Source organism: Phoca vitulina, unplaced genomic scaffold (genome assembly GCF_004348235.1).
Source record: "Phoca vitulina isolate PV1807 unplaced genomic scaffold, GSC_HSeal_1.0 scaffold68, whole genome shotgun sequence".
NCBI lineage: Eukaryota > Metazoa > Chordata > Mammalia > Carnivora > Phocidae > Phoca > Phoca vitulina.
The window spans coordinates 1,606,338-1,634,116 of record NW_022589771.1 but is presented as its reverse complement, the minus strand read 5'-3'; the positions used below and the strand labels follow the sequence as shown (position 1 = coordinate 1,634,116).

Below are 27,779 nucleotides of genomic sequence, written 5' to 3'. Positions count from 1 at the left end.
ACGTGTTCTCAGACTTCTGGCTTAGGCACAATGTGGGTGGTGATCCTATAAACTGAAGACAGAGAATGGAGAAAGAAGCCCGGGTATAAGGGCTGGTGGAAGTCTGTGAGGGACAGAGTAGCTTTGAGCATGTTAGTTTGGAGCATCCGTTGAACATCTGGGTGGGGCCATCCAGTGCACAGCAGAAGTTCAATGGAGAGGTCAGAGCTGGGTATATAAGTTAGGAAGTCATCAGCCATTTGTGGAATCAGGGATATTGTTGTGGAATACAGGCAAATCTGGGAATTTCTGACATGACACTAGGATTGCTATGTGAGGAATCTTGTCTCAATATGCCCGTGGGTGGTGGCCTTGAAGATTTCCAGGGGAGTGAGGTTGTTGACAAGGGGAAGAACCCAGCATGGTGGAAATTCCTCTCTGGGCAGGGGTTCCAATTTCCTGGACCGTATCACCAAAGGGTCGGACCTGACAATCTCTAAAAGAATCTCTTCCATGTTTAATATGCTGTAATTCTAAACCTCTCTCCAATATTGTAAATCCGGTAAACATCAGATTTACTTTGGAGGAAAAATCTTTGCTTTAGAAAAGGAAGAGAATTTGCCCAAGACCGAGAGTGGAATGTTAATGCTTTATTGGCTATACGTGCCACGTGGTTGCAACCCTCAACTCTGATAATGAAGGAAGGACACAAGGAGTTTAAAGACATCCCAAAGAATGACTGAACCACTTACACAGAAACAGATGCCATGATTTTTACCATAAGTTATGATATAGATGAGTCAAACTGAGAGAGCTAAATTTAGGGTTTTTAAGAGCCCCTCCCCCATTGGTGTCAGAAGTTTCAATCTAACTACAGGGAGGAGAAAAATGCTGATACAGACAGTATTTGATTTCTCCAGGACTAGGATATCTAACACATCTGAATAAAAATAGTTGCAAGTCCACCTACCAGCAGGACCGGGGTACAAAAGGTGGCAAGGTCCTTGGATCACAAGAGTAAAATGGTGACACACATAGGAAGATGGACAAAACTGACAGGTCTCATAAGGATATAATGCCTGGAATCTGGGTGCCTGTGCTGTGGGGATTTTCACCACTAGGGCCATCTTAGGAGGACCAACCTGAAGCAATCAGTGATCCAGAGTGAGGACCTACAAGCACAGAGCCAGAGAATGAAGGAGAAGCAAGTCATCCCCCAGGATACAAGGAGAGGCCATGTAACCAGAGGGGCCGAACCAGCAGCAGAGTTAGGCTAAGGGGTGAAGTGAAGAGTCAACACAGAGCAAGCAGAGACAGAACGAGGTTCCTACAGGTCAAGGATGAATGTCACTGAGTTCTCACCATGGAGTTGCTTCTCTGCATGAATTGTAGGCCCGTTTTGAAGCAGCCTTTATGCGCATTCCTGTGAACCTGTGTTGCTGTGACAAGTTTCTCTTTGCCTGTTTTACTTGTCTCTGCTACACGGCGCTCTTAGCCTCTCCACAGCCATGCTATTTCTGCATCTCAGTAGAAACCAAGTGGCAGGCTAACTATGATGGGCTGGATGCCACTGCGGGTAGGATGGTAGATCACGGTTCCGTAGGTCTTTCTGTTCTCAAGGGCAATTACCAGTTTAAGTAAGAGGCGGCACACTAATTCCATTGCTATGAATACAGGGCTTGTGAAAATCAAGTGTACTTGTGATGTACAAAGTTGTTTGTTGACTCTCAAAGCAAACTCTCCTAGTTTGGGAATAGTGGCACCAGAAGGATAAATAATCATTTATCCCAAGCCCGTGACACATCAACTGAAGTGCTAGTCAAGCAGCTGTGACTTGCTCAGCACTATACCATGGCCATGGGAAACAGTAAATGCCACCTTTGGCTCCTAAGAACTAAAATATTGACAGAAGAGTAGCTGGAGCAAGACCACAGGAAACAAAGAGTCAACGACGTACTGTTTACATGTGACACAATGCTACACTTGTTCATAAACAAAAGGTCAGAGAAGGAATAATGACAGTATAAAATAACAAGAAACTATTTTTTGCCTATCAGTTTGGCCAAGATTGAGGGGGAAGAAGTTCTCATGCCACTGGCAAGTTGGCAAGAATGTAAGGAAAGTAACACTTTTATACACTGTCAGATCCAACCTTTTGGGGGGGGGGGACAGCTGAGTCATATGTGTCAAAATTCTTAATACTCACACTTTTTGATCAATCTTAACCCTAAGATTTGACCTCAGGATTTAACAGGACAAGTGCGCCAAGATATGAGTTCAAGAAGGCTCATGACAGCATTTTATAAAATAGTGGAAAACTGTAAGTGAATTAAATGGAATCTGGCTGAAGAAATTATGGTGTATTCACCCCTGATGAATGCTATGCAGTCACCTAAAAATGATGGTGTATTCAACATTTATTGACATAGAAAGATGTGTGACATGATGTTAAGTGAAAAAGTAGCTGACAACATTGCACGTATAGTACAGATATTTATATTTATAAAAAAGGTATTATATTTCCATATCCATATGTATTCACAGGTACAGAAATGGGAATGAAAAGGCGTTCACCAAAATTTAACAGTGGTTTCCTCCAGGGGTTTTTTGGAGAGAACTGTATTTTCTGATTTATAATTTTTCAATATCTTTGGAGTTTTTAAATGATGAGCATATATTAGTTTCATAATCAGAAAAAGAATAAGGCTGCAAAAAAGTAAAATAATAGTGGCCAATGTTTCAGTTACTGTACATGTTAAGAACGCAAGGAAATTAAAGAAATATGAAGAAACTGAAGAGAAATTTTCAGTAAGGATGAACATTATTCTTAATAGCTCCAAAGTATTTTTTTAATTAGGACAGATCCAATTTATGTATGTATCACTCTGGCTCTCAAACTCAGTGGTAATAACCTATATCCCAGTTGAAACAAAATGTTTCCAGCCAAAAATAGATAAGGTTATAAACCCATCAAATGTGATGGACACCAGGAATTCAAAAAAGTAAGACAAAGGAAAATGTATAAAATCTACTTCGCTTTTAGGAAAAAAAGAAATCAAATGACGACAAAAATATCAGCTCCAAAAATACCAAAGAAGCTTCAACAGGAGAAAATAGAAAGCAAAGATTGGCATATGGATGTCAAGATTCCAGTGTCAGAGAGGTTTTGAAAATTGGTCGTGCGTCACCAATTATATATATCCAAGATCAATGTGACAGATACTCCCTTCCAAGAGCAGTGGCGAGTTTTTTTTTAATGCCCTAAAAATTTCTTTTCAGTGACTGACTGATCGTGTAGCCATAATATGAGATTTTTAAATTCAGTTCATCATTGGTAACCAAATTCTAATGTAGAAAAAAGGAAGGAAAGAGATAGAGCTGTATCAGACCCACCGTGTCAATTCCCATCTCAGATGTGTCTTATACGTAAATGTCTTTTCTTTTCATCTCCAGAAAAAGCACAAAGAAGAAACTGCAGCAATGGCCAGGTTGACAGAATCCATGAGTGAGTAACTTAAAATTTATTCTTTATTTTTGGTTTTAAGTGGAAAACCACAAAATCATGCAAAAAAAAAATCCCTTTCTTTGTGATTATCTGTATCTCTCATCCATTCTTGCGATCACCAAGGTCTATTTCACATATATTATTTTGTGTTGCTGTTACAATATGCATTACTTGAAATTCGTCTTGTGTGGGGTTGAACTCTGTGCTGAAATTGTTACCCAAAGTATGGGGTTTTATTTGTAGGTCTGCATTGAGGATTGGGACCCACAATAATTCCAATCTGACTTTTAAGAGGTTTAGTCAAAACCGGCTCAAATTTTATATGCAGATATTCCTTAGGCTGGATAATGTAAAGAGAAGAAAGAATGGCTTGTCATTGTTAAAACTTTCAGGTGTATTTCAGAATTTTAAGATGCAACAATTTAAAAATGGAGTGTTTGATGTGGAAGTAGCTGGTAATGATTCAGGTTTGGAATGGATCAGCGGTATAATGCTCTAAGCTCTTCAGTTAAATAAACAGGATACACAAAGAATTTTTAAGAGGAAAGAAGAATTAATTATAATAAATCCTCCTGCAAAATGAGAAACGTAGTTTCGTGCATTGAAGTTTGAATATTAAAGACCATGTGGATATGAAATAAACAGACAATGCGGTTTTTTTCCCTTTGGAAATATACATTTTCCTGGTGATGTAATTCAGATCTAAAGTTACAAGGGAAGCTTGCAGGCACTTCTCCATCATCATTCGGGCCATGAACACCTTATTAAATTTGACCCGCATAGTTAACCATTAATCTTGCCCACATTTAACTGGGCCCCTGCTTCCTCCTTCGGCTATTGCTCAAATCATGAGACTATTAAACTAGAAGTATTTTTTTGTAGCATACTCAATGAATCCCCATCGCCCAAAGGTCTGCCCCCTCCAAGAAAAAAAACTAATGTTACAAAGATCTTTACATTGCATTTCTTTAATTCCTGACCCAAAACCCCTACATAGTTTCATTTATCTTGAGCGCTAATTTCACCATGTAAATGGTGATTCCAGGGGGCTGCGCAACCACCCCACAGGACTTACATGCCTTTCTTCCAATCATTTCTGTATCAATCCCGCCCTATCTCTGCCCAGCCTTTCTTTCTACCTCTAGTCTTACAGACTGCAACATTTCAAAGCATTTACAACTTGGTTTGAAGAACCCCAAACTGATTCTCTGCAAGGGAAAGGATCTTAAGTCATGGAATGCGCTCTTCTCAGACCTAAAAGGAAATAGTGAGGTGACCAGTACCATCACAAAACTGACAAACCTGTGTTGTCAAACTATGCAGTGTGACCATGGACAACACCAACTTATTCACAGTCCACATCTGCAGATTTAGTTCTAATCTCTAAGTCCAAAGTCATCAGAACAAAAGACCCACAGATTCTCTGAATGCTAGAAGGATCAATGGCCTGGAACCCAATATCACTGCCAATGAATAGTCTTACGTGTAGGAGCAAATTGAACTGGATGGTGTTGCGTGTGAGTTGGGATGCTAACAGTTTTTACAATGAGGTCCATGTTAGAAATTGATATTCTAGTTCAGCGAATTTTTTAACTCTTCTAACTGAATTGTAAAACATTAAGGGCACTATAAGAGACAATATTTTTAACATGGTCTGTATTTCTGATAAAGGTGTTCTAATTTTTCTATCTCTATGGGATCCAGATGCATTTAAATAAGAGTCCCCTGCCCATTGGACTACTGATTTGTTGGGTTCTGGTTTCAGGTTTAGCTCTGCAATAATTTTAATGACTTGACCTATGAATCTATTGGCTTAAGAGAACTCTGCAAAAATTGAATTCCAAACCCTTGGGTAGATGAAAGGGTGCAGCCATTCTTCTAATTTGCTTTGTCTTTATGATAAAGATTACATAGGTATGTTCAATGCACAATGAAATTTAGAGAGTGAAAATAGATCTTGGAATCAGGCCCAACATTCCAGTCTACTGATCCTTACAAAGGTAAAGAACAGTATTATAAAAAAAAATACGTAATTCTTGTAGGCACCTGCTATGAAAGTTAATCATGAGTCACCACTAATAAACGTTTCATCAAAACTAAACTCATGAATAATGTTATAAACAACTATACGTTGATGCTACATAGGAAATCTACAAGGAAATAAATACATAATTACGTAGGGAGATTCTATCAGTAGGCTAAGCAAAGAATTAGCATACAATTACGACACAGTAAGTTTGATGGGAACTTCAAATCCATGGCCACTGGGGAAAAGGGACATAAACAGAACCACAAATGCCCAGGACACAATGCTCGGAATGGTTTTCCAGAGTCACTAAACACTTTGCTTGTTAAACTGCCAAGCAAAAGCCATCTGGTTACTAGAACATCTCTATGTTTAACCAGAATCAGATGGTACTTCTTCTAGCACCATAGGGATCCAAATGCAATCAATGGATATGCAAGTACCATATGGGGATGGGGTATCTTCTTCATCTTCTAGAGCAGGGATAAGGAGTATTTTTTTTTTCTATGTGCCATTAATCACAACCTCAAAAAAAATCTATGTTCATCTCCCAATTCTTTAAAAGGGCAAGCAGAAGACACAAAAATGTTAGCAGGTTTTTAAATGTTTAATGAAAAGAAGTTTGATTTCATCAAAGCAAGATAAACCTTCAAAATATTTTGATGTCACATTGTTGAAATGAGGAGGGGGTATAAAAAGGAAGAAAAAAAACGGAAAGGAAGAAAAATAGATGTGGAGGAAGAGGTAGACAGTAAAAGTAGACATGAGAAAAATACACAGGGAAAAAGCATATATGAGAAAGACCCAGAGAAGGAGCTGTTAAAGAGGAAAGGCACAAAATCACAAGGAGTGGAAGAAGACAAGTAAGCAGAAAGGAGAGAGGAGAGAAGGTGAGGAGAGGTATTAACAGAGAGAGGTTCAGTAGGGTCTAAAATGAGTGAAGTGCACACGTGCATTAAGCAGTAGTGGGCTTGCAACCTTTCAAAAGCTCTTGACTTTTTTCCACTGCCTGTTGACATCTTAGTCTCTGTCTGCATCTTGGAAACAGATATATTCACACTCACACCACCAAAGGCCCAGTTCCAAATGGCGCAAACAAAACCCACGTTGGAAGAAATTACTCTGAGCTTGCCCGTCAGTAACCAGCACTTTACTACCCCAGCTACTAACTGAAATTGAGCTGAGCCTGACCAGTGGAGACGGCCAAGCTTATCTATAAATCGGCATCTGGTGACCCAAACAAGGAAACCACATCCTGCCCTGTGCTCTCATTAGAGGTGACATTGGGGAGGGCAGGGTCTGTCCTGGTCACTGGGATCTAAGTCAGATGGTGATAGACTGGAAATGTCCAAAGGCGTGCAAATGGCCTGGGAGCTCTGGAATCTTGGTGTGTATGAGGTAGCTCTGTAGGTTGTGCTTACGTAAGTTTCTGTAGGTAATTCCCTTCACGGTCAATGCATGCTGATGTATCATCCCCACCCCTCGAGCTCCACGGAACATGTCAAATACAGCATGGGGAGTCTCACCACATGGGCCCATTAATAAGGTGGATTATAACCAAATATCTGTCTTGTGCATGGTGATGGGGTTGCAAGGATGGAATAGGTAGGGACCCCGGGGCCCCCCATCTGGCACTCTGCTGGCGTCCCACTCCCACCTCCTTCCCGGAAGCAGCAGCATGTCCCTGCAGTGGCAAATGGTGCCCAAGGCCGGCTGTGGCTCACTCCAAATGCCAGCACGAGTTGGCTTCCTCGGCTTTCTGTTGCCACCTGCCCACCTCTCTCGGGCACACGTGCCCTAAGCATTTCCTCTGCCAGCCCCAGGGTCCCTTCCTGTCTTCCCCAGGAGCCATTCCACCAGGCTGCACCCGCCCTCCCTGCCCCATTGTCTGTCGGTTGTCACAGCCATCACACACCTGCGCAGGGAAGACAAGGGCTGTTCGTGGTCATTCTCAGGCACACAGCCGAGTGCCGGCTGTGCCCTGAGTGGCTCCAGGGTGGTCCCTTCCCAGCCCGACCGAGACAAGTGGGCCGTGGTGCCTCCCACTGCCCTTAACCAGAGCCAGGGGCCTGTTTTGTAGGTGTTCAAAGGTCTTGGCTGTCTGCATTAATACAGAGGGAATTCCTCCTGTGATGAAAGAAACAGCTCAAATTTAGCCCAGATTTGAAATTGTTTAGTGTCAAAAGAAATGAAGAGTGAGAACCAGCTACAATCACTGCACATGAAATTAGCTCCATTCAAATGCAGTATTTTTTAAATCATTTATTCCCTCCTTACGGAGATGTTATCATAACCCTGGCATTGTGTTAAGGCGCGGAAAGACCAGAAAACAGGGTCCCTGCCCGCACCATGTGCAGCGTTTTGGGGGAAGCAGAGACTCCCAGCTGCCATGCAGGGCAGCACGTCCTGGCAGAGACCAATGGACACGCACTGCAGCTTGGAGGCAGATGCCCAGCAAAGCGCTCCCTCCACAGACTTCCAACGTGCGCGTGCATCATAAAGGGTGTGCAGGTGCCACCAGGCAGCCAGTGGGCATATGAGTGCCAGGACCCAGCACCCAGCACAGGGAAGGACAGAGGTGTGAGGATGTGGCCAAGGGGGGGAAGAGCAAAGAATCGATGCGGCCCTAGCAAGGGGCCGAGGCAGTGAGACAGCAGATGGCTGGACGCATGAGCCAGAGTCAGACTGTGAACTAACGTGCAGCTTGGGTTTCTCCTATGGGGGAGGGGCAGCACTTAAGAGTTTTAAGCAGATCAACCTTTTAGAACGATTGCCAGAGGCCTCGAGGCGTGCATGTCTGGTCTGGGCAAAGGCAGACAGAGGCAGCCAGAAGCTGGGACCGCAGACGAGGGTGGGCCAGAACGTGTGAAAGACGTGGTGATCGGATGTGACGGAGAGAAGGAGGGATGTGGGGATGCAGCCCAGGTTTTGAGCTTTGGTGGAAGCTTCCAGGAGCCCCTGGCACCGGAAATGCTGGCAGGAGAAGGAGTGATTTGAGGCGTTGATGGGATGGGTTCAAATTTGAAGGTACTGAGTTGAGGAAATGCACCCTAGTAGGGCACAGGCCTCAGTTGTTCGGAGTCTTCTTCGGCACATGGTCAGTGTGCCTGTAGGGAAGGTGTTCCCTACACAAATGGGGCAGCCGTGAAAGTATCAGGAGGGACCAGGTCACGCTATGCTAACGATAAAACATTTCTGCCACCTAACGCACACACACGCACACATGTACACACACCCACATGTGCGCACATGTGTATTTATTGCTCCTTCGTGCCATGTGTCCACACTGGTCGGCCATGCACTGGGCACTTCGGGATCACCTGGAGGTTCTGTCTCCACCTGTGTTCTCATGTTCACCGCTATGACAGAGGAGAACATGGCATATCAACACTACACCTTAGAATTCCACCCAGAAGTGACACGTGTCACTTCTGCTCTCATTGCATTAGCCACAAGCCAACACCACACCCAACTCCCAAGATGGAAGGAGTGCTTGGAGGGAGGCTGTAAGGCCGGCTCCAGCCAAAGACAGAGGGGTTGAATGAACTGTGTAGTGGAAATGCTGAGAAGCCAGATTGAGAGGCAGGGAGACAACTCACTTCGGAGCAATGGCAGGGGACCGCCACCACCCCTAGGTCAGGGGGATGCAAGGAGGTGACATCTGGGAGCTGCACAGGAGATGTGATTGCTGCCAGAGATTCCTCCTGAGGCCTAGAAGAGAAACAGAAATATCTTGAAGAAATACCTATGAAAAGGTTCGGAACAACCAAGACGAAGAGAATTCAGGAAAGCAGGTATCAGAATTCTCCTTGAGCGTCTTTTTGTCCTTCGGTCCCAGGGTCCTAAAGAGAGGGAGAATGGAAGCATGATCCCCTTTTGTGTTCAGCCCATGGGGCCTGCCCTGCTTGCTGGGATATCATAAGCCACTTGTTCCCGTGGGGACAGCACCCACCCACCCTCTCAGACACACTGTTTCCAGTGCCCCAGGCCAGGCCCTCTTGGGCAGGGTGTAGGATTTTAGCACAATGTAGCACACTTCTGCAGCCCCCTCCCCAGTGGGAAAGGACCAGAGTCACAGGTCCAAACAGACATGGCACACAGACTTTGGCCTCCATTCATGGCTGGTCCATACCCCGCAGGGGGACTGGGAGTCAGGGGCAGTGGAGGACAGTTCAGGCGGGGCAGAGCTATTCTTTGTATGAAGTCGCTAAGGCGCTAAATGCCGCTTTATCCTAAGAGACTAAAGCTCCACGGGGCGCATCAGATAGTGCTTTTTAAGATATACCTTCTCCTTTCCAATAAAACTCAGACTCTTTAAATATTGAGATCTGTCCCTCAAGCTTACACTCACACAGGAAGTCACAGCATCATCTCACAAGGGACCAACTTAAAGTCCAGCCTATTGCTCCTAACTCCTCGGTCCTGCCATTTCAGGGTCTGTATCACCCTTCATTACTTCATTCTCTAAATGAGCTCCTCGGTGAAAGCCAGCGAGGCAAGCATAGCTGCCTCTCATACCAGGGCAAAGGGTCCGTCTGATAGGGAAGTTTCAGGTCTTAAAGCCCCCAGCGCTCTGCCTCCATCACCTCTCCCTGGCAGTGAGCCTTCGACACTCCCTGGCTGCCTTGCCCTTCCCTCTCTTCTCATCTGCCTTCGTCCATGACAGAGTGTGTGTGTCATTATGCCCATCTAGTATCCCCTCCCGACTCCCCTCTGGCGGTTCCCCACCTCCCCTCCTTTCGTATCTCCCAGCCTCCCGTGTGGGTGGGAAGCCAGCCTGAACCCCTCCTGCAGGTGCGCGGATGCTGATGAGCTACAGGGCTGGGTGCAGGCCAGCACTCAACACTGACAGAGGCAGCCCTTGCCTTACTAAGCAGCTCTGTCATGTGCTTCTGGGAATAGGTTCTGGAAGCCCAGCCTAGAGGCTGGTTCTCTCACTCTCCCTTAACCCTGGGAGCTAGATCATATCCCTAAACCAACCCACCCACTCACACTCGCCAGATTGGCTTTGTCATCTCGACCAGTAACTCGGACTGATGTATTCATTCCTGGCTGACCTATAGCACGAGGGGAGGGAGATACAAGGATGGACGCCAAGAGGTCCAGTTCAGAGGGGGGCAGAATGTAAATCTAAGCAGAAGCTTAGACATAACATTTGGTCTCCAGGCAATATATCATTTCAGTACCCCCACTAGGCAGAAAAGCTTCCTTTGATCCAAAGCAGAAGACAGTCAGCAGGCTCTTCCCTGTCTGTGTTCCTCCAAAAAGCTGTGTTGTTTGTTTTTTTTTTTTTTTCCACTATGAGGCATATGCTTGTCCTTACTGGAAAGCATCTTTCAAATTCAAGGATAATTGCTCTCTAGTTGAGATCAGGGGCATGTTCAGTGGAATCAGAGCTCCTAGCTCCAAGGCTGAAGCACCTGGAATGGACTTTCATCCTCGTTCCACTTAGCAGCCTGAGATTCATCTCCATGAGGGTGGGTTCCTCATCCCACCTGGTCACCCCTCCTCCCCCTCCCCGTCCCTCAAGGTGGGACTTCTTGCTCGTGTGGTCTCCATCTGCTGCTCATTGCCAAGCCTCCCTCCAGCGATCGGCTCCTCCCTCGCCATCCCCAGAACAGCCTGTCCCAGAACAGCCTGTAATTTAAAGGATTTCACTGGTGGAAACACAAGGCAATGTTCGAAATGGCAAAGTCAGTAAATTTCAGCATAGGGTGCCCGACATTTGTACAAGTTTTTACTGGTCTTGGTGCCAGTGGAAATGGAGCTAGACCTGTTTTCTCAAGCTTATTTCTGTCCAAGATCTCAGAGGTCACTTTGACCCCCATCTTCTGATGAATGTCAGACTTGGTCACTGGGAAACTCTTCTCTGACACCTGTGCCTTCTCTCTGTCACCAGGAAGACTGAGGTCGGGGTTTCTCAACTTGGGCACCATTCACGTGTGGAGCCGGCTAATTCTTTGTTGTGAAGTTTTGTGCATGGTGGGGTGTCTAAGAGCACCCTTACCTCAACTCACCAGATGCCAGTAGCACCCTCCCCCGGTTGTGATAACCGGTATCTTCAGACATTCCCTGATTTGGCCCGGGGAGCAAAGTCATCCCTTGCTGAGACGTTGGAAATCACTGTTCTAGATAAAAGCAGGAGGAAGGTGAAGCAGACCCTAATTGCTTATTCTTCTGCAGCAATGCTGGGATTTGCTAGTGGATCGCAGACCCTCCTGAAACTTGGTCTCCAGTGTCAATCCATGCCACGGCTTCCCACCACTACTTGGTTAACGCAGGAATGGTCAACCTGAACCACTCCTGGTGGCCACCAAGAGAATCTGTCTGCCTAGACTGCCTGACTTTGGGGACAGCAAGCCATTTGTATTTCTATTTTATTGATGATGCAATTGAGTCTCAGATGGAGTGATTTTTCCACTAGTGTTCAAGAGGAGAACTGGAAATAGCACAGCTCTTGGGACTGGCAGAAACTGGAGGGGTGGAAAGTGGGCAGGGGAGGAGGCTGAGACCTGGGTTCTTCTGGAGGCTACCAGGAGTGTCCTTCTTTCCAAACAGCAGTTTTTAGGACCTCCCCCTTGATTCTCTGAATAATTTTTCTCACTCACTTTGTCCTTCCAAGCCATTGGTGGTGGAAAGCCCAGCTCTGGGGCAGCCACAGCCTCTCCGACCTTCTTCACTGGTCTCCATTTGTCCCCATCTCAGGGGCACCAAAGTCATTGGCATTTCACTGGAGTGGTTTCCTCTCTTGTTTAGGATCACAGGGACTTTGGTCTTCCTTCATTTTCCACTCCTTTTACAGTAGGTAATCACACACAAGGCAGATGTTGGAGGCGTGAGTCACCATTGTACCAGCCCAGCATGGCGACTTGGAGCCAGATTCCCAAGCCAGGCTGCTATCACCATCCACTGGGGCCATGAGCAACCAAAACTCTCTGTCTCCACCATCTCCCCCAACTCACACATGCCCCAGCAACAGGCTGTGCTCCTCAGGCCCTCTTTGCCCAGCCAATGGGGTGCTCAGGTGACATCCCAGAGCTATGGAGAAGCCATGGCTCCCACTCAAGACCCAAGTGCAGAGCCACCCGTCCAAACTGGGGACCCAGATACCATAGGGAACAGGAAACACACCCACCCCCACTTGCCTTTGCTCCAGCCCAAAGTAAAAAAGTAAACAAATACATTTTTAAACTCTCTTCCCTCACACTTCCTCCCTCGCCTCCCTACCTCCCACCAAATGCCACCCCGTCTCACTGTCCTTCCCCTCCCTCCTCCCACACGCTGCCACCTGGCTCCAAGAGCCTGCTCCAGCCTCCCACCACCTGCCACTGGCTCATGATCCTTCCCTCCCCCCCCACCACTCCCCGTTCCTCCCCCACCCCACATTAATTGCTCTGCTAAATAACAGGTCTCATCAAGGATGACAGAGGGGGAATGAAAGGATGTATGCCCCCGGGGTTGGGTCACCCCAAGGCAGGCTGTGGGGCTGGAAGTCAGGGTCTCAAGTTTTTCTCTGCATCCTCAGTGAAGAGTCCCCTGCCTAGAGGTGTGGCCATAAGGAAGGCTGGAGGGTAAAGGACAGATGCCCAACTGGACAAGCAAGTGTGGGCAACCCAGAGTAGGAGAATATGAGTGTGTGTGTGTGTGTGTGTGTGTGTGTGTGTGTGTGTGTGTTTAGGTAGCCTGATATAAGGCACTGGGATGTGAGTGAGCAGATAACAGGAGGGAGCAATGGCGAATACTGAATTCTAAAGGCTCCAGCTTGAGAACAGAGCACCAGGACTGGGGAAGGGACCCTGCCCATGCCAAGTACACAGAGTTTTCTTACACCCAGATCGATGTGATCTCCTGGGCAGAGGAATTTGCTTTTTACCTTGTGCAGCCCTCTTTTCCTCATTGATAATCCCAGTGAAGGGAACCCACTAGTCCCCTCTGCAGGGATGCTGCCCCTTTCACTCCCAGCCCTGCTCTCCCTCCTGGTGACAAGATGGGACAGCCCGTGGGCTCACAGCTTCCCACTGCCTCCCTGAATTTGTCTGGGGAGGGGAGGCAGGCAAGGGAAGCACCTGGCTTCTGGCCCTGGGGAAGACTAAAATCAGGTGAAGGTGGGTGGCACCTAGTGGGACAAAGTTACTTCCCAGACTTCACCAAGTCTCGGCGTCACCAAGAGGAAAGAGCTAAGGGGATCAGCAGTAAAAACATCGCTGCCTACATTTCTCATGTGCTTTTCTGCTTTGATTTAATCTCCCTTGCAAGATATTAAATTTCAGGTTCAAAGGCTTTAAAAGGAGGGAGGCATCTTGATTTTAAATATTGACTCATAGAATTGTTTTGCAGCCCAGAACTGCATTCATAAAGGTTTCTACACAATTAGCAAACATCCCTGACATGCATGTGGGGTCCCAGGGAGAGGTCTGTCAGTCATTGTGATCCCTGACACTGTGAGTCTGAGAGCACCACCTCCTAGCTGTGAGCTCACTGGAAAATTACCCGTTCTTCTCTGCAACTGAGCATAGCAGCCACCCAGCACTGTTTGGATAATGTGCCTAAAATTATATATATATATATATATATATATATATATATAAAATATGTATATTTATGTACAAACTAATATGTATATTTATGTACACAATATAATATATTATCTATTATCTATAAATAAATGCATTTGAATATGAGTCCAAAGTTAATAGGTACATTGAAAGTTTATATATATGTAAAATACGTGTTCTTATACTGAAAGCTAACCTCTAAAGCATTTAACATAGCAATTGTCCCACAAAACGTACTATTATCACCACACCTCATTTTACTTACTCTTCTCCAGCTGTTATAAGTATATTCATATTGTCAAGTTTCATCACCTTGTACTATATTCAAGTCTCTTAAAGATCCAAGGGTTATGACATGGCTTTATGATTTTATAAATTGACATTAGGGACTAAAAATTTCTTACTGACTGATTTGAACTACTTGGGGGGTTTTAATATGTGGTGTTTGTTACCTGTGTTACCTTTGTTCTGACAAATAATACTGCGCCTTACACGTGACCTCATGAGAGTCTCCTTATGGGCTTCATTGCTATATATCAGCACTCTTTTCAGCTCAATCTATGGACTCTTCCCTCCCAATATCACCTGGCACGGATGTGATATTGATGGTGTCTGTTCCCTGGACTCATACAGTCCAGCTCACAAATTTAAGAGAGAGAGAAAACTCACTTTTGATTTTCTGAAGTCAAATCCAAACCAAACGTCACTCCATTCTGGGTCACTAGGGATGTTTCTTACTAGATATTTATTTACTTAACTCAGATCATGGCTCTAGTTCTCATCTAGAATTGTGTGTCCGATGAAATCAAAGAAAAGCACCCAATGATCTGTGTGCCCTGAGTGCTAAATAATCCCCTTCCCCAGATAATTTTCTCCTCCAAGTTGCTAAGCCCTAGCCTACAGGGATAGGCCTTCGCTCTTCTGTTTTCCAGCACACATTCTCAAGAAGAATGTTCTCAGCAAGATAATGGATAGGAAGAAACAAGTCTGGATTTTTTTCCCCAAAATCCAGGATGCTAGTCTGGATTTTTTTTTAATCCAGAATGCTCTCCTCTTATGTATGTTCCAAATTCCTTTTCCTTGGCTTTAATGAAGGGAAAGGTGTCAGACGCATCTCTAAGACTCCCATGGAGAAGATTTTCTTACCATTCTGTCCTGTCAGACTTATAAATATCACTCCATAGCCACTGAGGAAGAAAGAAATAATTTCTTGGGCAAATCAAGAGTTGTATTCCTCAAAATTACTTTGCATGATCCTTCTCTGCATTCTCTTAAAAAATAATCTGATTTTTTTTATATAAATCAAGAGTGAGTCCATCACAAATAATTAACCAAGTAATAGCAAAGCGCTTACCAGTAGGACCCATGAGTGTGTGTGGGAAGTGAGGTAAGTTATAAGAGCTCTTGTCCTGTCATAAGAAAGTAGGTGACAAAATCCCAAGTGAGTGGGGTACCTGCAGACCCCACCTTTGATTTTTTTAAACCACGACACAACATCAGATGAAGTTCAACTTACAACTGTGCACTTGTTGGAGGAACCCCAAGTGTAAGTTGTGATTTACCTCCCTGTCTTTCCATATTGGAAAGACAAGGTCATCCACAAGGATGATGCTCGAATCTACTCACTGTCAAGCAAAACGGTAACCATTTGCACATTTCTGTGCTTGATTATGACTGACCCCAGAGTTTTGCAACATGGAAGTTGAGATGTGAAAAAGGAGAGACTCTTTCTTGGGGGTCCAAGAAGGCTTCAGGAAAGCTGGGCCTTGGAGAATGGACAGGCTTTCCCAAGGAGAGAAGAAGGGGTTACAGTGCTGCGGGTTAGGGGGCGGTGGAGAGCACAGGGGGTGGACATGGGGTGGGTGGTCGTTCTCTTAGGAGAGCACAGTGGAGGCAGAAAAGCACAGATGTTGTATGGAGAACAATGATCAGGATGTACTGACTAAAGCTGGACGTTTTAAGCAGGGAGATAGTAAAAGTCTAGGAACAATGGATGAAGTCAGTGAGGCATTGAATGCCAGATAAGAAGTTTGTAAGCTACCTGACAGACCAACATTTTCTGAAGTATATTTCTGGGGACATTAGTGCCATGGCATCCTCAAATTAAATTTTTAAAAAGTAGAGTTGATGCAGGGTGTTGGTGAGGCAATTATTTCAGGAAGAACTTGACCCTCTGCTTGAGATTCCCAATGCCTACCAGTATTAATAAAGTTTTAGGGCGCCTGGGTGGCTCAGTTGGTTAAGCGACTGCCTTCAGCTCAGGTCATGGTCCTGGAGTCCCAGGATCGAGTCCCACATCGGGCTCCCTATTCGGCAGGGAGTCTGCTTCTCCCTCTGATCCTCTTCCCTCTTGTGCTGTCTCTCATTCTCCCTCTCTCAAATAAATAAATAAAATCTTTAAAAAAAATAATAAAGTTTTAGATGCCCTGCAGTATAGAAATCTGCCTAACTTCTGCAGTAGGGTGAAAAATGGACCTCCACAAGAGATCCACATCCTAATCCCTGAATCTGTGAATGTTACCTTGTATGGAGAAAAAGTACGGGGAGGTCTTGGCAAACGTAATTAATTTAAGATTCTTGACTTGGGTAGATTATCCTGCATTATCCAGATGGGCAATCTCATGTACACTCCCGAGAGGAAGGTTGGGGGAGATTTGACCTCACACAGCAGAGCTGTAGTGTGAAGACAGAACAGAGAGATGGGGAGGTGCTTGCCCTAAAGACTGGGGTGATGCAGCCACAGCCAAGTAGCCCCTAGAGGCTGGAAGAGGCAAGGAGGACCCTCCAGAGGGAGTGTGGCAATGCTGATGTCTTGTTCTCAATATCTCTCAGCTCCAGAACTGTGGAAGAATACATCTCTGTTGGTTTGTGCCACCCGGGTTTGGGTAAATTGTTATGGTGGTCCCAGGAAACGAACACAAGAGAGATGTTAGTTGAATGACTGTTTTGCTTCTGAATTACATTTGTCTAACAGATATATCATCATAAAGATTATAAAGGTGTTAAATGTGACATTAAGATTTGGCCAGTAGGAGATCCAGTAAATGTATCAGTTGGGAATTTTGAATTTTCCTGATACTCACTGACTCTCTAAGTTGACCAGAACCAAAATATGCACTATTTTGTCAAAAGCCCCTTTTTGATGTCAATTCCAATAAAGTAATTTGCACTGTTGTATCAGACACAGCCTAAATGTTCGTTAGAAATGGCTTGGCTCTGTGGCCCCTAGACAGAGCGGCCATCGCTCAGTGAACCTAAGACCGGTAGAGGGTTTTATTACAGAACAGAAATGAATCTATGGGGATTTAGTTCTTTGAGAAGTCTCCCACTGGTCTTTGAGAGTCAGCTCTGGCAAAACTGTGAACTCCTACATCTGAAGTAAAGAAAGGCATCTTCTTATGTCAAGCATCCTCTCAACAAAAACATGCTTCTCAGTCCTGGGGAGGAAAAGACAATTAAGGAGTTTCTTTGGACAGAGAAAAGCAACAGTCCTTTAGAGGCTATGGGGCAGAGGGTTCTGTGGGTTTTCAGAAATGAGAGCTCCCAGGTTATAGAGGCCCCAGAGCTGGTCCAGGGATGCAGGCTGCCGAGTGGGGTCAGGCGGAGGGAAACAGGCACCTGGCTGCACCCTGCCTTCCCACCCACAAGGAGTGGGGTGACTGCCACATCCTGACAAACTCTTCATTGTGAAAGAAGTCTAAGGGCCACTCCCCAACTCCCAGACCTTCCATAATGTGGGACCTGTCATCCTCCATGTGCATGTGGATTGTTCTCACGAATGCTTCTCAGAGGGCAAAGTCAGGACAACTGGTTCACCCGGAATAGTAGCTGCAGGTTGCAGTTAGTTCAAAAGGTCTCATTTGAAACACTGTGAGTAATGCACATTTTTAACAAACAGGTGTGACAGTTTCCTGTGTATCGATTCTCCCCTCAGTCTGAATCCTTGTATTGACTCAGATATGCAATCTTACCTCTGGTTGCTCCTGACTTATGCTTGCCTAAAGAAATCTTTAAAATGATAATGGCTGTTTGACGATATAATTCTAATCCAATATGATTACAGTAAAACTCTGTCATTCAGCATTTCCTGTGTATTTGCTGTGTCTGCCCTTTTGCTGGATGAAATGGATCATACAGACTCTATCTATGGAGAATTTACTAGTTGATTAACCAAATTCAATTGACTAGGATCTTCCCATAGCCATATACAATGCATTTGGGAAAAATAAGAAAATGACAAAGAAAAAGTAATCAGCATGTGTCCCTGGCAGTGTGGGCATAAATATTTGTTAAGTGAATGACTGAAAACAGAGAGTTTGTTTAAAAATAATAAAATAATTACCCTCTGATGAGGAGTAACTGCCTAGTAAACACAGTTTCTTTTGGGGGTGATGAAAATGTTTTAGAATTAAAAGAGGGGGTGGTCGCACAACATTATGAATGTATTAAATGCCACTGCATTGTTCACTTTCAAATGGCTCGTTTTATGTTATGCGACTTTTTTTAAACAATTAGTTACTTTCCATATTATGTCCTGGTATACTGGGGACAAAATAAATCTAGCCATGTCTTCACAAAACCATGCAGCAGGAAGGTCCATAGACCAACAAATCACTGTGTGAGAGAATCCTCTAGGTGGCCATACCAGTTGATAAAACAAAAGTACTTCCAGAAAATTCCATGTGCCCCGTCAGTTTATGACCTTCTGAGTTAGAGTATCCATTTCTGAGTCTGGACTGCTTGAAGAGCCTTTCCCATAATTATGGAGCCCTCAAAATGCAAAGATTAGATCCTTCAATTCCCTAGGAACCATCATAGTTCTTTCCATAAGAGAAAAATGTCATGGGCGCCTGGGTGGCTCAGATGGTTAAACGTCTGCCTTCGGCTCAGGTCATGATCTCAGGGTCCTGGGATCGAGTCCCACATCGGGCTCCCTGCTCCTTGGGAGCCTGCTTCTCCCTCTGCCTTTCTCTCTCGCTCTGTCTCTCATGAATAAATAAATAAAATCTTTTTTTTTTTTTTTTTTTTTTAAAGATTTTATTTATTTATTTGAGAGAGAGAGAATGAGAGACAGAGAACATGAGAGGGAGGAGGGTCAGAGGGAGAAGCAGACTCCCTGACGAGCAGGGAGCCCGATGTGGGACTCGATCCCGGGACTCCAGGATCATGACCTGAGCCGAAGGCAGTCGCTTAACCAACTGAGCCACCCAGGCGCCCCAATAAATAAAATCTTTAAAAAAATAAAAAATAAAAATAAATAAAAAATAAAAATAAATTTAAAAAAAAGAGAAAAATGTCATGTAATTGATGAAGACACTGAGGTAAATAAACTACGGGTTAATTTATTGTTGCGGTTGGAGGTACAGGGGGGCAAGGGTGGACAGAAAAAGCAAGCCTGAACCAGAAGCTTCCAAATTTCTATGTTGAGGGAAACATTTTTTTTTAATTTTATTTTATTATGTTATGTTAGTCACCATACATCATTAGTTTTTGATGTCATGATCCACGATTCATTGTTTTCGTATAACACCCAGTGCTCCATGCAGTATGTACCCTCCTTAATAACCATCACCGGGCTAACCCATCCCCCTACCTCCCTCCCCTCCAAAACCCTCAGTTTGTTTCTCAGAGTCCATAGTCTCTCATGTTTCATCTCTCCCTCCGATTTCCCCTCCATTTTTCCCTTCCTTCTCTTAATGTCCTCCCTGCTATTCCTTATGTTCCACAAATAAGTGAAACCATATAATTGACTTTCTCTGCTTGATTTATTTCACTTAGCATAATCTCCTCCAGTCCCATCCATGTTGATGTAAAAGTTGGGTATTCATCCTTTCCGATGGCTGAGTAATATTCCATTGTATATATGGACCACATCTTTTTTTTTTAATTTTATTATGTTATGTTAATCACCATACATTACATCATTAGTTTTTGATGTAGTGTTCCATGATTCATTGTTTGCGTATAACACCCAGTGCTCCATTCAATACGTGCCCTCTTTAATACCCATCACCAGGCTAACCCATCCCCCTACCCCCCTCCCCTCTAAAACCCTCAGTTTGTTTCTCAGAGTCCATAGTCTCTCATGGTTCGTCTCCCCCTCTGATACCCACCCCCTTCATTTTACCTTTCTTACTATCTTCTTTTTTTTAACATATAATGTATTATTTGTTTCAGAGGTACAGGTCTGTGATTCAACAGTCTTACACAATTCACAGCGCTCACCATAGCTCATACCCTCCCCAATGTCTATCACCCAGCCACCCCATTCCTCCCACCCTCCACCACTCCAGCAACCCTCAGTTTGTTTCCTGAGATTAAGAATTCCTCGTATCAGTGAGATCATATGATACACGTCTTTCTCTGATTGACTTATTTCGCTCAGCATAATACCCTCCAGTTCCATCCACATCATTGCAAATGGCAAGATTTCATTCCTTTTGATACAATATTCCATTGTATATATATACCACATCTTCTTTATCCATTCATCTGTCGATGGACATCTTGGCTCTTTCCATAGTTTGGCTATTGTGGAAATTGCTGCTATAAACATCAGGGTGCACGTACCCCTTCAGATCACTACATTTGTATCTTTGGGGTAAATACCCAGTAGTGCAATTGCTGGGTCATAGAGTAGCTCTATTTTTAATTTTTTGAGGAACCTCCACACTGTTTTCCAAAGTGGCTGTACCAACTTGCATTCCCACCAACAGTATAAGAGGGCTCCCCTTTCTCCACAACCTCTCCAACATTTGTTGTTTCTTGCCTTGTCAATTTTTGCCATTCTAACTTGTGTAAGGTGGCATCTCAATGTGGTTTTGATTTGAATTTCCCTGATGGCTAATGATGAACATTTTTTCATGTGTCTGTTAGCCATTTGTATGTTTTCTTTGGAGAAGTGTCTGTTCATGTCTTCTGCCCATTTTTTGACTTGATTATTTATTTTGGGGGTATTGAGTTTGAGAAGTTCTTTATAGATCTTGGATACAAGCCCTTTGTCTGTAGTGTCATTTGCAAATATCTTCTCCCATTCTGTGGGTTGCCTCTTTGTTTTGTTGACTGTTTCCTTTGCTGTGCAGAAGCTTTTTATCTTGATGAAGTCCCAAAAGTTCATTTTTGCTTTTGTTCCACTAGCCTTTGGAGATGAATCTTGAAAGAAGTTGCTGTGGCCGATGTCAAAGAGGTTACTGCCTATGTTCTCCTCTAGGATTTTGATGGATTCCTGTCTCACATTGAGGTCTTTCATCCATTTTGAGTTTATCTTTGTGTGTGGTGTTAGAGAATGGTCGAGTTTCATTCTTCTGTATATAGCTGTCCAATTTTCCCAGCACCATTCATTGAAGAGACTTTTTTCCATTGCATATTTTTTTCCTGCTTTGTCGAAGATTATTTGACCATAGAGTTGAGGTCCATATCTGGGCTCTCTATTCTGTTCCAATGGTCTATATGTCTGTTTTTGTGCCAGTACCATGCTGTCTTGGTGATCACTGCTTTGTAATATAGCTTGAAATCGGGCAACATGCTGCCTCCAGCTTTGTTTTTCTTTTTCAACATTTCCTTGGCGATTCAAGGTCTTTTCTGATTCTATACAAATTTTAGGATTGTTTGTTCCAGCACTTTGAAAAATGTCATTGGAATTTTTATCGGGATGGCATTGAAGGTATAGATGGCTCTGGGTAGCATAGACATTTTAACAATGTTTATTCTTCTGATCCATGAGCATGGAATGTTTTTCCATCTTTTTGTGTCTTCTTCAATTTATTTCATGAGTGTTCTGTAGTTCCTAGAGTATAGATCCTTTACCTCTTTGGTTAGGTTTATTCTGAGGTATCTTATGGGTTTTGGTGCTATTGTAAATGGAATTGTTTCGTTAAGGGAAACATTTTTTACATAAAAGTCCAAGTTGGGAAACATGGGAGTCAAAGAATAAAAATAAAAGACTGCCGCTTTGAAGATGGGCAGAACTCATGTGTCATGATATTTTGATGTATTTTGGCAGAAATCAAGGCAAATCATCGGATAAAGGATTAAGTACTTAACAACAATGCTAGAGGGAAAGTGACAATTTTGTTAATGACAACACAAAACAGCCTGTGCTTGATGCTGGGGAAGTAAGAGCAGACATCAGGAGTGACTTGTCCTGTCAGTTATGCGTGGCTGTGGTATAACGGATCTGGTCTTTGTCCCTGGGTCCTGGCCCAGAACTTCTTGGGAGTTTCCTGAGTGATGAGTATCTTTGCTCTGCTAATGAGGTGACTCTTGATGGGCCCCTAGGTAGCTTCAGGATGGGAGCTGGTCCCCTAAAATACCAGGTCTGACCTGAGTGGGGAGAGGGAGCTGGAGATTGAATTCAGTCATGTAGTCAGTGATTTCATAAGCTCAGTGGAGCTTCCTGGTGGATGAAGACCTTGACATCCCAGGAGGGTGATATGCCCTGACTCCACGGAGAGGGAGCATGGAATCTCAGCTCTCCCAGACCCTGCCTATGTGTATCCTTTATAATAAGCTGGAATAGCAAGTATAGTGCTTTCTTGAGTTCTGTGAATCATTCTAGCAAATTATCGAAACTGGAGGGGTCATGGGAACCCCAGAATTTATAACTACTACTGTGGCAGAAATATAGGGCAAAAGTGCAGGTGGTCTGGGGGCCCCCAAAGTGTGGCTGGCCTTTGAAATAGGGCAGTGTTGCAGACAACTGAGCCCTTAACTTGTGGGACCCAATGGCATAGCCAGGTGGTTAGTGGGAGAATTGAATTTCAGTACACCCAGTTAGAGTGGAAACAGGTTTTATATTTATCTATTTTATGCTTATTTTATAATATTTTTTTATATCCATATCTCAATTTCCCCCTCACAAACAAGGTGAAAAACACCCTTAAACAGGTAAAATTCTGACAGTTTAACTTTCGGACCCGAAACAAGAAAACCACTTCAGAATTAAAGCAATTTATTTTCATTCATAATTATGAATTCTGATATATTCCTAATGCAATTTTTGGCTCTTTTTTTTTGTCAAGCAGAAGAAATATTACTTGTATTCATATGAAATTAAGAATGTAGGTGGGTTTTTTAACCTACTTTTCCTCTCATCATTTATTCCAGATTTTTCTGGTAGGAAAATTACTTAGAATTTAATGAATGTCTTCTTGGTAACCTGGCTTTCTTGACAGCCAAATATAAAAGATAAATGAATCAACTTTCAGCAATTTTAAAAGGCATACCTGCATTCTTTTAGGAGCCTTTACTTATATCTGAACAATTAAAAATAGATCTACCCTATGACCCAGCAATTGCTCTGGGTATTTACCCCAAAGACACAAATGTAGTGAAAAGAAGGGCCATATGCACCCCAGTGTTCATAGCAGCAATGTCCACAATAGCCAAACTGTGGAAAGAGCCGAGATGCCCTTCAACAGATGAATGGATAAAGAAGATGTGATCCATATCTACAATGGAATATTACTCAGCCATCAGAAAGGATGAATACCCAACTTTTACATCAACATGGATGGGACTGGAGGAGATTATGCTAAGTGAAATAAATCAAGCAGAGAAAGTCAATTATCATATGGTTTCACTTATTTGTGGAACATAAGGAATAGCAGGGAGGACATTAGGAGAAGGAATGGAAAAATGGGGGAGAATCGGAGGGGGAGACGAACCATGAGAGACTATGGACTCTGAGAAATAAACTGAGGATTCTAGAGGGGAGGGGGGTGGGGGGATGGGTTAGCCTGGTGATGGGTATTAAGGAGGGCATGTACTGCATGGAGCACTGGGTGTTATATGCAAACAATGAATCATGGATCACTACATCAAAAACTAATGATGTATTGTATGGTGACTAACATAATAAAATTAAATTAAATTTAAAAAAAGAACAAGTAGCATAAAAATAAAAGGCCAGATTTAAGAAGTCTGACAGATTCACTAAAAAACATAACCATGTAATCTTATAATTATATAAACTGACCCTTGTCAAGGGTTGACCCTTGAACAACAGGGGTTTGAGGCACCAACCCCCACCCCTTGACCATGCACAGGTGAAAACTCACATATAACTTTTGAGTCTCCCAAAACCTTATGAATAGCCTGTTGTTGACCAGAAGACTTGCCGATAACACAGTCAATTAACATATATTTTGTATGTTATATGTGTTGTATAGTATAGTGTGTTCTTACAATGAAGTCAGCTAGAGAGAAGAAAAAGTTATTAAGAAAATAATAAGGAAGAGAAAATACATTTAGAGCACTGTACTGTATTTATTGAGAAAAATCTCCGCATAAGTGGACCCACGCAATCGAAACACATGGTGTCCAAGGGTCAACTGTAGTACATTATTTAATAGGGAATATGGCTTCAGACAAGATTTTCCCTTAAATATATATCATTTCCTTTCAAATTTGTCAAACAGAATTTCAATCTACAAACATTCTCAAACTGCAGTCTCTTGCTGTGACCACTTTAATAAGTACTTAGATGGTTCGACTTATGATTTTCCTACTTTATGATGGTGCAAAAGCAATATGCATTCAATAGAAACCAGACTTTGCATTTTGAATTTTGTTCTTTGTGCCGATAGAAGGTACCACCCTCTGTCGTGATGCTGGGCAGACCCAGCCACAGCGGCTCCCAGGCAGCCCACCCTCAGGACAGTAAACCACTCTTGCACCAGCAACCATTCTGCACCCAAGCAGCCATTCTGTTCTTCACTTTCAGTGCAATATTCAATCAATTCCATGAGACGTTCAGCACTCTATTGTCAATGAGGCTTTGTGTTAGATGATTTTGTCCAACCTTAGGCTAATATACATGTTCTGAGCACAGTTAAGGTGGGCTGGGCTAAGCTATGATGTTAAGTAGGTTAAGTGTACTAAATGCATTTTCAACTTATGAGATTTTCAACTCCTGATGGGTTTCTTGGGGTGTAACCCTATTATAAGTTGGAGACAGGTAACAATGGTTTTTAAATGCCAGGAGTAAACAAGTCTAAGAAGCAAACAAAAGAACAACATTCCGTTTTGAGGCAATGACATTCTGAGGTCAGTTCTAAAATCACAGACAACTTAGCACAATTTGCTTCTCAAATGATCTCATCCTCCATTGTTTTTCCAGAGAAATGGTCCAGGCAAAATGTCAAATTGAAAGGTCAAATTGAAAAAAATTTGGAATCTTTCACTAGTTACTGCCAAAAGGATCCAGAACAACAGAAGGAACTATAAACAAAAACTTAGCAGTAAGCACTGAAGGCAAGTATCTGGTTGGCCCAGGGTGGAGGAGATCACGTAATTTGAAAAATTGTTCAAATGTTCAGACAATGATAATGATACAAAGAAAGCTTTAATGTTAACAGAGAGGTAAAATAGACCTGTGAAAAATACCTGTGGAATTAGTTTTTTCACCTCATCAAATACCTGTTTTATCCCATCTCTTAATATTTATAAGTTTCAAACAAACCTTGGAAATCTAATATCCAACAGTTTACCCTTATCAGTGGGATGCATAACAATTTTGATCCCTGTCAGAAACACAAAAAAGATTGAGTATATATCGTTTAGAGCCTTAATACCCATCCTATGATGGGTAAAACATAGGAGGAGGTGAGAGAAAGGTTAAAAAAAGTAAAATCAGGAATATTCCTCTTGAAATCACCTCCTGTTTTTCAGTGAATTGAAAAATGTCATTGTGACAAAAGAACAAGGGAAAACCCAATAGGACCACACAGGAGACCCAAAAGGCAACGGGGTCAGGGACAGGGGTCTTAGCGTTATGGAGAAATTATGATTTGAAATTGGCCATATTGTAGGTCATTATAGAGACCTGCATTTAGTGGCATGATGGGGGTAGTGAACCCATCCAGAGTTGCATGACAGTCGGAACTTATGCACACTGAAGCTTCCATGGAGTAAAAACATGGGATTCCCTCATCCTTCAGATACCACTGGCAAATTAGCAGTTCCAAGGAAGGGGCACTGCCTTCGAAAATGGCATGGTGTGTGTTCTATGAAGGGCCTCATCAGCTCCCACCCGCCTTTCAGATGATGTATTCCACACAGCAGAGGCCCGATGGATTGAGAGGCTGGTTTCCATGGAGATGTTCTGCAGCTTTGCTGGTATTCCCTACAAAAGGGAAAGAAACTGCCCCAGTGCTCAGCATGTGCACACATACAAACACGCCCGCACACACACTCTTCTCAGCTACACAGACTGGCTATATATAGTACGAAATGTAAGGTAATAGAAAGGGGCAACTGGAGTTTGAAAAATAAGGACACGATTGGGGAATGTTTTGCAGGAAACAGACTTTTTTTTAAGCATCTGTAAGCTTTGGATTATGTGTTTAGCTGAGGATGAAAAGAGGTTGCCATTTTGTCTGCATCCTGGCACAGGCAGATGGACCTTCTACAAAGATCACAGTACCCAAGTGGGCAAGATTTCTCTGAGGGCTGAAGGGCCTGGCCTGGTGAGGAGCTAAAGCCCAACCCCATTACCCCACCACGCAGGGAGCCAGGGAAACAATGGGATCACTTCCCAGAGTAATTGTGTGCATCAGCATATCCATATCAGACCAAAACAACAGCCATGGCCAGCAATCCCTTTCAGGGGGTTCTGGGGGTTCTATTGTCAACTGATTTGGAAAGGGCTGTGTGCAGCCTAAAGGGAATTTCTGGCCCGTGGTAGAAAGTCCCTTGCTCTCTCAATAGAGAAAATGCTTTAGAGAAATGCAAGAGCATTTCCCCCTTTTATTTGGGAATCTGGTCTCCCATAGTCTCAGCACCACGATGAATTAGCTGTGTGACTTTAGGGAAGTTACTTGACCTCTCTGTTTTGCCATCTGGAAAACAAAATTAAGAAATTAGTATGTGTATGGTACTTAGCGTGTGTCAGGGGCTTTTCCAAGCACTTTATTTTCCCATTAATTCATCACAACAACCCTCTGGGATGAATATGGTGTTATCCTTGTGCTGTGGGTGAGGAGCCAAAAACACAGAGAGGTTAAGAAACTTGCTCAAGATCACAGATCTAGGAAGGAACAGTCAAGATTCAAACCCAAGCTGTAATCCCAGTTGCTTAGCCTCCACACTGTAGCACCTTGTATAATGCTAAGAGTACTGAATCATTTTTATTGTCTCATATGTATTCATGTATTTCATCTCAATAATACATGAAGTTGGTGCTAACAGACTTTCAGATGAGCAAATGGAGAGACAAAGAGGTAAAATAACTTGCCCAAAGGTATACGGCTAGAAAGTGAGGGCACTGGGATTTGAGCTCATGCATTCAGGCTCCAGAGCAATCAGGATCGAAAATCCGAAAGAGTGGCAGAACACCACCTTGTAGACGTGTAATGTGGCAGGTGGCCCGGGTCAGAGCAGCATCTCTTGGGTTCAACACAGTTGTGTGAGTTAGCCGGGGTAGGCGGGCTGCTTTCTTCTCTTGGGACCAAAGCAGCGGGCCAGCCCACTGCACTGAACAGGGTGCGCCACCCTCCATGCAGCATAAGTGGCACCCTCCGTGTCCCTTCCCTATTAGGGGACCCGCCATCAGCAGATTTCACTGTGAGAGCCACCAAGGAGCCCCTCTGCCAACCAGCATCCTTCTGCCCCCCACCCCTGAGGTCCAGGCCAGTGCTAACTGCTTCCAGCATCGGGAGTATTCTGTAACTTCAGACAGTTCAAGGATTCACACAAGAGAGTTAGGAGAGTGCAT

General features: G+C 43.6%; 1 protein-coding gene across 1 annotated transcript in view; it reads left to right on the top strand.

The window, feature by feature from the left end:
- The window catches only part of KCNJ6 (potassium inwardly rectifying channel subfamily J member 6), a 258,998-nt gene that overhangs the window by 70,053 nt on the left and 161,166 nt on the right, over positions 1–27,779 (top strand). Inside the window, exon 2 of the mRNA XM_032392606.1 lies at positions 3,433–3,484. Within this exon, the coding sequence (XP_032248497.1) occupies positions 3,460–3,484 (25 nt within the window). The 5' untranslated portion in view covers positions 3,433–3,459. The remainder of the gene's footprint in view (positions 1–3,432; positions 3,485–27,779) is intronic.